This window comes from Argopecten irradians, chromosome 5 (assembly GCF_041381155.1).
Source record: "Argopecten irradians isolate NY chromosome 5, Ai_NY, whole genome shotgun sequence".
Classification (NCBI taxonomy): Eukaryota; Metazoa; Mollusca; class Bivalvia; order Pectinida; family Pectinidae; genus Argopecten; species Argopecten irradians.
The window spans coordinates 36,656,485-36,669,342 of NC_091138.1; the positions used below are offsets into that span (position 1 = coordinate 36,656,485).

The window sequence follows — 12,858 nt, forward strand, 5'->3', positions numbered from 1 at the left end:
AAAAGATAAAAATCGTGTTAATTAAAACGGCATTGATATGCATTGTTTGTCATAGTTTCATACCAGGTCGACAATTTGGCTGTCAATAATCGATCCTCGGATGAGTCGAATATCCTCCAACTATTGATCTAGTCCCGAGCTGTTCGAGTTATAGAGGTTTCAAGTAAGTGAATTCTTTTAAAAAGTGTTCATTGGATTTTATATTACGGTTAACTACCGTTGTTATAGTCATATAAAGAGATCTCCGCCGTACCGGCTACGGTCCTCTGTGTGCTTGACACCTCAGATTGTACTTAAAGAAAGCTTGCGCCTCGTACTGAAATTGGAATATCTATTAAAATTATTCTTAAAGCATTTTACCAAAGACTGTCAGCTCATATACTTTCTCGCGTTTTTATCAATATCGACTTTTTCACGGCGACTAAATATCGTCGTTTTATTGCCCGTGAAATTTTGTAAAACAAAGTTGTATGTTACCAGGAACAATGTTTGTGTAGCGTATCTTCTTTCATGGGTCATCATTGATTAAAAGATCGCATACAGCCAATTTGTCAGAGTAGTCAGAAAATGTTAGGGACACAACACAACTTGAACATCGTATTAGAAGGAATGTGAGCTCGTATCTAAATTGAGGAGTTTTACATCGCTGTGTAGCTATACCGTACATGGTTACAGCTACGTCGTCAGGACTCCGTGATGTTCAGGATGCTGTGCTGAAACTGAACATATAGTACAAACAAAACACCGAAAACTGTGGTGAATGCAACATGTAAAAGACTCGCACTGGAACAACTTCACCACATCGCATCCACTTCTATAACACCTAACCGTCACACCATTTCAAAACTCAGATGTAGGATTTCGATTTAAGTTTAGGTTATATATTTTTATTAATTTCTTTAAAATAATTCCTATCTCTTATAAGAATTTATTGGCATAGTTTTTTGGCTAGAGTTTGTCTCTTGGTCCAGATACAGATACGTCAGTTATCTTAGCTTAAAATTATATTGCTGCTAATTTCACTATTCGATTTAACATATTTTATTACAAATATATACAAAAGGATTGGGTACAAGTTTTATGCAACTTATATTGCCACCCTTTCCAAAATACAGAACGAATACAAACATGATATGCAAAGTAATGAAATATATAAATATGATTAAATAGTAAATAAGAACACTTTGGAGAGAGAGAGAGAGAGAGAGAGAGAGAGAGAGAGAGAGAGAGAGAGAGAGAGAGAGAGAGAGAGAGAGAGAGAGAGGGGGGGGGGGGGGGGTAAGGAGAAGGAGAAAATACAATGTCTTAAAATTGTAATACTAAATTGACTTAATTAATAAATAATAATTAGCGTCAACAGTTGGACTAATTATCTCGTTCTTTGCCTTCCCTCTAAAAGAATGTCCATCACACTCCTAAAATCTTTCTCCTAGCTGTTCAGGTCTTCCATCAAATCCATAAGCAATCGTCGCCTTAGTACCAACTAGCCATAATATCTAAAATAACGTGATTTAAGTCGATTTCTAGATAACACAAAAATACACAAAAGAGATATCGAAAAGAACTGATAGGTGTATAACAATAAAGGTATTCTGTCTAATATTAAAATCTTTTGCTAAATTTGATAAAGTTTTGAACATATAAAAATATTCCTGTGTTCGTTTCCAGAGACAGATCCTCATTTCCAAACAAGATTAAATTTAAATCAATAGGAACATTTAAATTCATATTATTTAGGCTTTCCAATAGTATATTCCTTTCAACATTATAATTTTTACATTCGAAAAAAAAGTGATGAACACTCTCACAAATATGTCCACAGTTACAGCATGGAGTTTCCACAAGGTTTATCCTGAACAAATCGTAATTTAGGGAACTACATTGATGTCTAAGTTTTGTATGCAATATATTTAACTTCCGGTCACCAATGCCAAAGTAAGAAGGAGAAGATTCAAAAACCGGTTTTAGTGAATTTCTAAAAAGGCTCAATGATGTTGCTGACTTAACAGAGTTGTCTAAGTTATTCCAAGAGCGAAGAGTAGAAGGTAGAAAAGAAGTGTTTGTAGATGAAAGTCTGAAATACGGAATTCTATAGTCATCTCTATTTCTTAATGGATAGGCAGATTGATTTTGAACGGTAGAAGGAAGTAGAGAAGTAAGAAAATCAGGAGTTTGATTTGTGCGCATTTTGTAGAGAAGATGAAGTTTTTTTCCTTTTCCTTCTAGAAGATAGAGATTCTAAACCAGTTTCAAAATATAGAGAATCGATACTTGCATAGGAGGGAAGACCGGTTATTATTCTAGCAGCTTCCTTTTGAACTTTTTCTAATTTTTCCGAGTCTGAGTTTGAAAAACCATCCCATAATTCACATGCGTATTCTAATACAGGTAAAATAAAAGCGCGATAAATTCTGAGCAAAGCGTCACGTTTTATTAAAAATTTCAATTTTCTCAGCACATTTAACTTTTTCATTACTGAAGAATATATTTCTTCCACGTGATCTCCCCATTTGGCACTAGAATTGAATACCACACCCAAATGCCTATGACGGTCGGTAAAGTCTAAAATATTACCATTAAATTCTAATTCTAATAATTCATTTATTTCATTGCTGTTAGAAATAAAAAGAACATCGGTTTTATCTGGATTAAAAGACACTAGCCATGTTTTTGCCCAGGTGTTTAATGATTCAAGGTCTCTTTTAAAGTTGTTTGAATTTCGAGACAAGAAGAGGAAGAACATTGAAGAGAGGTATCATCTGCAAAAAGACGCGACGCGGAGTCAAAAACATCTGCAATATCATTTATGTATATCAAAAATAATAGAGGGCCTAGGATGGAACCTTGTGGAACCCCAGGATCAATATTTCCCAACCTTGAAAAGGTATCATTAACACATACTTTTAAATTAGAATTACACATTTTATATTTAAACATTGACATGTAACTTAATGATTTAGCTCCCCAGAAGCTATGTCGGACTGTAAGAGAGTCGAAATCTAGGTAGCATATATTCCTGGTTTTGAATAAAGCGCCTTCAATCACCGCCATGTTCAGTGACTTCGGGTTTTGTCCGATTCCGAATCGTATCACGTGGCTGACGTTCGACACGACCTGCACGTGGTGAGCCAGGTAACTAGCGTAAGCGCACATGTGTTTGTTTACGTTTTCCTTCTGGCCAATATGAGTAAATTATGCTGGTATATGTCCACATATTGAGTATTTGAAACATCCAATTTACACATTGCAGTAAAATATTGTGTGTATCAAAATATTGTAATGTGCGAGCATTTTTTTCTCTGTAGATAGAGTCTGCTGAGGTCAACCACATCTTTTGTTTATGAAAAATTGTTGACATATTCTCTTGGTTTCACAACTCTCGTTTTACTTCGAGATTGTCGCGACGATGTTCGGAAGAGAAGATTTTTTTTATAATTAAAAAAATATTATAGAATCAATATATGCGCTAATACCAATATACAATCCATTCATGTTCTAAATTTTGATTACATGTAAAATAGAGCAATGATGCATGGATAATCGGCTTATGTACACATAAGTACACACATGTAAATGTAACGTCTTAATTTTTCATTTCCCTCGTCAGTGACGTCATACGACCCCAGCTACATCATGTTCGTTTTTCTGTCCATTCTGTTTGTGCATGCAGTAGTTTACGTCAAAATACAGTGATCCATCTATATGCCCTGGAACTATGTATATTATGGGATGGACCACCACTCTATTTCTCGTTCATATCTGCTTGCCTGCTAGAAAGAAATGGAAATATAATGCTACATCTATTGCTTTTTTTCTGATACAAAACAATGATATCTTATTTTATGCGAGCTGGGGGAGGAAAATTGAACATGCTTCTTTAATTGCATGATAGTCATCTCGGACGAGATTCAGATATTGACTTTTGATTGTTGTTTTCGTGAATGTTTTCTCGGATAATTCCTTTGACATCCCTATGTCGAAACTCTGGGTCAAGTCCCATGCCAAATCCTGCATGCTTCCATCAACCGGTGATGAGTTTAAAGAATGGGGGGAAGGTGCGTTGCTGTTATAATGCCCGTATAATGTGAGCTGTCAGTGTGTGGTTCCTGTGTTGAAATTATAACTCATTGAGGTAGCAATATAATAAAAATACATATATTAAAAAAAAAAAATCCCAGAAAGGCAACGTATTCTATATGGTGTTCCTTGCATTACTGCGAATTATTAGAAAGTCAACATAGCTATGTACCCTTGATTCTAATACCATGTCAAATCTATAGAGTTTCCCTTTGTTCACTGTGATCTCCGAAAGATGACAAAGTTAGACTGACTTAAATGGCTGATTGACATTTTGCTGTTAGGAGCAGAGGGGAGGTCATTAACATATACTAAAATATTAAGGGCCCTAGAATGGATCCTTGGGGAACTCCAGATTTGATTTCTATTCTAGAGGATAACTAAGAACATTACAAAAATATACCTTTGACATCAATGTGTAAGTTGGAGTAGAAGAAGTTTTCAGAACAGCCATATGGTTTCATTTTCAGATTGAGCCCAGGATAGATTTTTTTCAGGATAGAATTTTAACCTGGCCGCTGATTGGCTGGCTAATTATGAATTTTAAAGTAAAAATGTTTTCTGACAGGTAATTATACCTAGATAACCATGATATGAATTTGGAAATTCAGATTGAGATTCAGGTGCAAAATATCAATTTTGATAATGAATTTAAAAACTTTAGAATTTCAGGGTTTTTAAGTGCAAAATGCACCTGGGTTCAATATAGCTACCCTGGTTGGATTTTTGAGCTGAAGGACCCAAACTTTTTTTTTCTATCTAGTGTTATATGAAAACATAGACTTTAATTATAGAACATAATAGCTAACCAATATTCCTTTGTCTTAATAATACATTACAAAACTTTAACAAACTTTAACACTGTAGTCTATGTAAAATTATTTAGTTGGTTGTTCTCTATTCACAAATGTGCACAACATTTATATATATTATAGACAGTATCTATAGGACGCTTTTCTCAGGAACAAAAATTGCATTTGAATAAAACAATATGAATGGGTAATTTCCACTGTTTCAGAGTTACATTTTTGACTATATCAGTAAAAAAGTTAGTGAATGTATTTGCTATTTCTATTGGATCATCTATTTGTTTATCAGCTGGTTTGGTTCACTATCACACTGTTTTGGAGCAAGTTGCTTGAAGTATTTCCGATACTCATTAGGTTCATTTTTGCAGTAATCAAAAACATTCGTGTAAAACGCTGTTTCGCGATTTATCAATTTTTTTGTACATGGCATTATTAGGTTCTTGTTTATAATTGTCTCTAATCCTGATTGCTGTAGACAGGTCTCCATTCCAACATTCAGGGATAATACATTGTTTTACCCTTTTTCTTTAAAGGGTGCATTTTATGCAGGATATTAAGAAATGTTTTACTCTATTGATTGCTTGCCTCATTTATATCCTTAGTATACCAGGCATCCCAATAGAATCTAGGTCACTTCTGACCTTAGTTTCATCAAAGTTTTAGTGCATCGGTATCGAATGGTGTTCCGGTTGACTGGTTGTAGTCATTTTGTTTTATGACATACACCGGATAGTGATCACTAACACTACCTTTTGTGTCACACAGAGAATCGTCCTGGTATATTGGTCCAAATGTGGCCAATGCTACTGGATGTTGTCTCTGTAACTCGTGCAGGAACAATAAAAATGTTAAAAGTTCAATAATAGCAATGGATGCATACATTTTGTAAATCTTTTATTCTAAAAATATGTAATAAAAGGTTTCATATTCTATACTGCAAGAGAAAGGCGCTCATCGCCGCCCGACTGCAGGTCCTGTCTGTAAGACAAAATACAACACTTTGTTATATAGACTATCTTATCAAAAGCGATCGCATCGAGTTATTATAAGTACTATACACATATATATTTATTTTCTTGGTTTAAAAGTGCGTGACCAAAGCTGCAGTAAAAATCGATTCAGCTTACACACAAATCATAGAAATAAAATAAACCGAATAAATAAAAATAAATTTGATTGGAGTTAATTTGACTCCAGTAAAATAATGTTACGATTAACGTACGCTACGAATCGTTAAAAATCACATATTAAAAAAAAACATACCATGGCGTGCCTGCATTCAGGTGGAACTTGAAATATCCCGTTAGGCAGTGCTCCTTCGGTTATATCGGACAAAAGGAAGGTAGTCGAACCACTAACTACAAGAGAGAAAACAATACCTCTGTAGTGGCTGATCTTTGCTTGACTATTCATAATCAGGGCATATAAGGACAACTTTAAGGGATTCCTTAACTTAAATTTCCATAAGAAAAGCATTACAGAGGTTAAAAATCTTAAGTCAAGGAGTCTTCCTTAAAATCTGTAATGCTTTCCTATGGAAAATTTTAAGTTAAGGGATTCCCTAAATTAATGAATATTCATGAAACTGGGCCCTTCAAATGGCAGTGTACAGTAGATTTGGACAATTTATGAAAATAAGGCACAGGAAATCTAAATAAAGTCATTTAAATAAAGTCAGTTACACAATGAGTATACATACCACCAGGGCTCAGTACTCCGTAAAATGTTTCCTGTACGAAAGAACATGTGTCGTTAGTCACTGTGATTTTGTATTCAAGGAGTGGTGTTGTCACTCTCCAGGTATTTATAGCGAGACTGTTATTAGAGCTACCCAGCACCTGTGTTCCAATAAGCACAGCATCATCTAGAGGGAAGAAACATCATCATCATCATCATCATCATCATCATCATCATATCATCATCATCTTCATCATCATCACATCATCATCATCATCATCATCATAACCATGATCACTTAGTATCATTAGCTATACAACTATTCACCACTTTTGTTTACCTGGTATAATATTTTGTTTACCTGGTATAATATTTTGTTTACCTGGTATAATATTTTGTTTACCTGGTATAATATTTTGTTTACCTGGTATAATATTTTGTTTACCTTGTATATTTTGTTTACCTTGTATAATATTTTGTTTACTTGGTATAATATTTTGTTTACCTTGTATAATATTTTGTTTACCTGGTATAATATTTTGTTTACCTGGTATGATATTTTGTTTACTTTGTATAATATTTTGTTTACCTTGTATAATATTTTGTTTACCTTGTATAATATTTTGTTTACCTGGTATAATATTTTGTTTACCTGGTATAATATTTTGTTTACCTTGTATAATATTTTGTTTACCTTGTATAATATTTTGTTTACCTGGTATACATGGACTCTGGGCTGGTTGGTAGGAGGCACTTTTTGAACAGGAACCATCGTGTATGGTATAGGTAATATTCTACAGAAAGTAGAAATAGTTGAATTACGATTAATTCATAGTTAAACATGATATATGCTTAATTATATACATGTGGTATGTTTCGCATTGTTTTTTAATGCTTGAAAGTACATAGACTTTTATCAATAACACACATCCCTTTTTAATCCCTCTTAAAACATTTAGACTAAACCTTTTTAAAACCATTAACACCAATTTCTCTTAAAACGATTAGCCTTATTCCGTCTTAAAAGACCATGAGCGATGAACACCTTGTAAACCATTAATCCATATCCCTCTTAAAACCATTAACGCTAATTTTCCTTAAAACTATTAATGCTAATTTCCCTTAAAACCATTAACGCTTAATTTTCCTTAAAACCATTAAAGCTAATTTCCCTTAAAACCATTAACGCTAATTTCCCTTAAAACCATTAACGCTTAATTTTCCTTAAAAACCATTAACGCTAATTTTCCTTAAAACCATTAACGCTAATTTTCCTTAAAACCATTAAAGCTAACTTCCCTTAAAACCATTAACGCTTAATTTTCCTTAAAACCATTAAAGCTTATTTCCCTTAAAACCATTAACGCTTAATTTTCCTTAAAACCATTAACGCTAATTTTACTTAAAACCATTAACGCTAATTTCCCTTAAAACCATTAACGCTAATTTCCATCAAAACCATTAAAGGTAATTTTTATTAAAACCATTAACGCTTAATTTTCCTTAAAACCATTAAAGCTAATTTCCCTTAAAACCATTAACGCTTAATTTTCCTTAAAACCATTAAAGCTAATTTCCCTTAAAACCATTAACGCTTAATTTTCCTTAAAACCATTAAAGCTAATTTCCCTTAAAACCATTAACGCTTAATTTTCCTTAAAACCATTAAAGCTAATTTCCATTAAAACCATTAATCTTAAATCTTAATCTGTCTTATAACCATTAACGCTAAACCCTCTGTAAACCATTTGCGCTATTCATTCTAAAATCATTGACGAAAATCCCTTTTAAAAACTATTTTTATGAATTAAACTTCTAAGAAGCTAAACCTACCAACGCTGGCCTCCAGGAGAATCAGAGGCGATATGATTGAACTATATAAAATAACGAGTCATATTTATGACAAAGAATGCTTTAATGCCATATTACTTTGGAAAGACGCGTCAGATCGCCATAGCGGTAGAGGACATACGAAAAACAATTCCCTATACGGTCAACAACTATTTCTCGATCAGAACTGTAACTATTTGGAATGAACTGCCAGAACATGTAGTATCGGCAATGAGTGTCAACTCGTTTAAGAATAAGTTTGATTATCATTGGAAAAACCAGGAACTTTCTTCAATTACGTAGCAACAATATCATAGAAAACCGTAATTTTGTATTTTACTTATGTAATATGTACCTATACGAGTCTTGTATAGGGGATACACTATAGTCCTAAACCAGAATAAACTTATCTTACACTTTAAAAAGTATAGTTCTAGGTCGAATTCACTATATTGTATGATTAAAATTTTAATGACACGTATTAGTATTAACTTCGTATAATGTATCCCATAATACCCCTGATATCCAGTGACTGCGCCCATGTAATTGTTTTGAATAGGTCACAGGTGTGATATAACCCAGAGCCTTTATCTTGACATCATGACTTAACAGCTGGGAACAAAGACGTTTGGTCATGTTTTGAAGACGTGACCAAAGGACGGTCTCCGCTGGAGTTTTACAACGCATTTTGACGCTGAAAACGTTCTGAAATCTAGGTTATAGTATTTATGTGATAAGAATATATGAAACTCGTCTCGCCAATGCTTTTCAGACTTGTTTCGTTAAATTTCATATGGATTGAATACTATATGATTTACTTACCTGGTTGTAGTCAACGAGTGCAATCTCGGGCTTACCGTCGATTGTTTGTTCTGTTCTAGCCATTTTTAGGTTGTAGTCATAATGGAATTGTATATCGTACTGAAATAGATAAAAACAATTCTTTATATAATTTATTTACCAAAGACACGAGTTATTGGACTTGCTTGTTAGAGTTTTCTAGTATTCTTCTAACGTTTTATCGTCAGTTTAAAAACTTCAGAATTACGTCTCTTTATAAACGGAGTTCCTTCGAATGGATCTGCATTCACCAAATGTATATAAATTTAGTGGAATTTATCATTTTTTTTTCATATAATATTTATAAGAAGGCATTGATAAGCATCATACATGTTTATGAAAAGGTCGATACACCTTTCCGAAACCGCTTTTAATTTTTCAAATTGGAATGTAAAACAAGATTGATATTTTTGTTTAATTTTTATAGAATTGAGTTGAAAAGGTTATTAATTTAGTTATGTTAATACTACACTAAAATCATCACTTCCTTAACAATTAAAACAAATCGGACTTTAATTTCCATAACGCGGGTCGTCTTATGTTATCCGGCGGCGTCCCATTTACCGTGAGTTACTTGACAATCATTGCGCCAGATGGCAAAACAGCGAGCTCAATCATCACTGTAATTACGCAGGAAAACTTATTTTAGGCCATCGATATAAATTTTCTTATGTAATTATTGTTTTAAAGAAACTTTCCTATTTGATTCGTAAAAGTAGTGGGCCTTTAATCACATTCGCGACTCATTTCTTGCTATATCCGTAAGGTTAATGTGCAGATATATATTGGTAAATAATAATGGTCTTAACAAAAGTTAAGACTGTAAATATGATGATTAAAGTCTTTTTCTGGTGGCTCTATTGAAGGATAAAGTTGAGTAGGGTATCGATATTTGGAAAACAGCCACTCAAAGTGGCGGAAATTCCCGCCAATTTATCATTGAACGCACAAATAAAAAGAGTTCAGTTTGATGAAGCATATATATATCTGGGTTTTTTTCCGATATGAAACTAAACCATTTCAGGATTTTGGAGGTTTTCAAATGAATCGGACGCCGTTTCGAGGAACATGTACAAACACAGGTAGGCCCACTACGGTAAACGTTTACCGCTCTCAGAATGTTAGCATATATTTATATTGTTGTTTTAAACACTTTATTAGAGATATCTATTGCAAGTATCGTAAAGCTACAACTGTAGGATTTAGTTTTGACATGTCGAAAATCACAAACGTACATTCTACTCTCGCGCACATTCTACTCTCGCGCATTCACAGTAGATAACGAACATGACTGGTCAGTCCTCTGGGGTGAATAAAATGCATTGTCGCACTACTAGTAACATGTCGTTTTAGTTAAACTGGTTACAAATACAAATATGATAGTTCATGTTGTAGCGAGCAACACAGCGTCGCCGACACACTACATAATGTAAAGATTGCGACGTCATTAGAATGTGCAAAACTTTACATTGTACAACATTGTGTATTTATCATACGCACGGAAGCATTGCTCAAAGAGGTACGGTAGTAACATAAACAATGTAACTTTTCTACATTTATATTAAACACGTACATGTATATGTATTCAAACCTCTTTTGAATCATGATCCTCGAACGTATGATCGGTAATGAAAACACCAATATAGTTTCTGATGCGGACTATCATCAATTCATCCGCGCGGCTCCTAATTGCGCGCAACATGCTCTATCTATCGAGAAATGAAGTTGAGTAGCCTTTGGTTGACATCAACGGGGTTTATACTATCAATTCACCACCGACTGTAAATATATTGGCATGGATGTTTGGTGACAAAAATATGTACAAGATGGATTTATTTGAAAAAAATTCAAAAATTTATTAAATGTCATTACCAAAACTTAAATATTTTACACTTCGTTAATATTGTAAGTATTATTAATTTCGTTTTTTAGACAGTAAACATACCACCAGGGGACAGCAATCCGTAAATTGTTTCCTGTACGATCAAACATGTGTCGTTAGTTACTGTGATTTTGGTTTCAAGTTGTGGTGTTGTCACTCTCCAGGTGTTCACGGCAAGACTGTTATTTGAGCTACCCAGCACCTGTGCTCCAACAAGCACAGCATCATCTAGAAGAAAGAAAATATCATCATCATCATCATTGTCGTCATCATCATCATCATCATCATCACACCATCACATCATCGTCATCATCATCATCATTAATCTGATTAAATTTTGATCTTCTAAGTCGCTCCCTGAATACGTTGCTTGTCTGATTTCAATTAGATTACATCCTCTTCATCGTCGTCGCCGTCGTATAGTTACGTTTTTTACCTTGTTCGACATCTATTCAACGATGTTTGCTTACCTGGTACACAAGGACTCTGTGCTGGTGTGTATGAGGCAGCCTTGTAACAGGAACCGTCGTGTATGGTATAGGTAATATTCTACAGAAAGTAGAAATAGTTGAATTACGATTTATTTATTGCAAAAATGAAGCGTTTAAAGACACACGAGTTATAGTTAATCATGCTAACTGCTTACATAGATACATGTGATATATTTGCAATATCTTTGTAATGCAAGAAAGTACACTGCCTCTTATAAGAAAAAACATGTATCCCTTCTGAAACATTAACGCTAATATTTTTTAAAATCATTAAGACTTATCCGGAATCCCTTTTAAAACCAGATTTCATGAAACTCGTTTCGTCAAAGGTTGCTAATTATATGAAAAACATTATGATCCTATATATATGATTTACTTACCTGGTTGTAGTCAATTATTGCAATCTCCGGCTTACCGTCAATTGTTTGTTCTGTTCTAGCCATTTTCGTATTGTAGTCATAATACAATTGTATATCGAACTGAAATAGAAAACAAAAACAATTGTTTTAATAAATATATCAATAATATCCACGTCTTTCGGCTGCACAATGACATAGCATATGGTAAGGCCCAATTGGATTTGCCAGTTGTAATTTTCTCGACTAGTATTCCTCGAATTGATCTGCATTTACACGATGTTTGTGAATTTGATGTATCACTTTTTTTTTTCACAGAATGAATATGGAAATACATTTTCACAACTACAAAATCGTTACGATAGGTAAGTATCATACATTCATATTAAAAGAAATTAGAAATCACAAATCGCGGCTCAGTTTTGGCTGTTTTAGGGCAAAAAAAAAAAAAAAAAAAACTATGGTGAATAGTGGATTCAGTGAGGCATGATCTAACATTTTCATGGCACGGGAACCAGTTCATTCCATCGTCCTCTATCCTCGCACGCATTCATGTTGATAAAAATGCTAAACTAGGCTAAGGTTGAGCGGCGTCATGGTGAACGTTAAGGGAAAGAAGAATAGGAATGAGAAAAGGAATATGCTCCCATTTGTGTCGACAAGGTATGTCAATGCAATGGATAAAGCAAGTGTAATACTTCAACCCACAAAAAATGAACATTTGACATTACGCTGTGAGATATAATATAAATCGTCATTAATCACATTACACAAATTGGCGAGAAAGACAAACATGGTGGAGCTGAAGAGTGTTCCGTCACTGACGCGGGACTATCGCTTACAGGAGTTAAATAACCCAGGCTTTTTTTCTTTGTGGCGCAGGCGTCACAAGGACA

General features: G+C 33.9%; 2 protein-coding genes across 2 annotated transcripts; both read right to left on the minus strand.

Moving 5' to 3' along the window:
* Nucleotides 1–5,767: 5,767 nt before the first annotated feature.
* On the minus strand, nt 5,768–9,358 carry LOC138323700 (uncharacterized). The gene is made up of 5 exons (XM_069268491.1): nt 9,216–9,358; nt 7,279–7,357; nt 6,586–6,750; nt 6,150–6,244; nt 5,768–5,864 (listed from the first exon to the last, which is right to left on the minus strand). The coding sequence occupies exons 1-5, from the start codon at nt 9,276–9,278 to the stop codon at nt 5,838–5,840; spliced, it is 429 nt and encodes a 142-aa protein (XP_069124592.1). The 5' UTR covers nt 9,279–9,358; the 3' UTR covers nt 5,768–5,837.
* A 1,760-nt stretch (nt 9,359–11,118) lies between these two features.
* LOC138323701 (uncharacterized) lies at nt 11,119–12,724 on the minus strand. The gene is made up of 3 exons (XM_069268494.1): nt 11,987–12,724; nt 11,586–11,664; nt 11,119–11,343 (listed from the first exon to the last, which is right to left on the minus strand). Exons 1-3 carry the CDS (start codon nt 12,047–12,049, stop codon nt 11,162–11,164), a joined length of 324 nt encoding a protein of 107 aa, XP_069124595.1. The 5' UTR covers nt 12,050–12,724; the 3' UTR covers nt 11,119–11,161.
* Nucleotides 12,725–12,858: the final 134 nt, after the last annotated feature.

Excerpts from the sequence above, each read along its gene's own strand:
- LOC138323701 (XM_069268494.1), bottom strand. The coding sequence starts at position 12,049 with ATGGCTAGAACAGAACAAACAATTGACGGTAAGCCGGAGATTGCAATA. Across the intron at positions 11,665-11,986 it reads CAATAATTGACTACAACCAG|AATATTACCTATACCATACA; the intron begins GTAAGTAAATCA and ends TACTTTCTGTAG. Across the intron at positions 11,344-11,585 it reads ACAGAGTCCTTGTGTACCAG|ATGATGCTGTGCTTGTTGGA; the intron begins GTAAGCAAACAT and ends TCTTTCTTCTAG.
- LOC138323700 (XM_069268491.1), bottom strand. The coding sequence starts at position 9,278 with ATGGCTAGAACAGAACAAACAATCGACGGTAAGCCCGAGATTGCACTC. Across the intron at positions 7,358-9,215 it reads CACTCGTTGACTACAACCAG|AATATTACCTATACCATACA; the intron begins GTAAGTAAATCA and ends TACTTTCTGTAG. Across the intron at positions 5,865-6,149 it reads CTGAATGCAGGCACGCCATG|ACAGGACCTGCAGTCGGGCG; the intron begins GTATGTTTTTTT and ends TTTGTCTTACAG.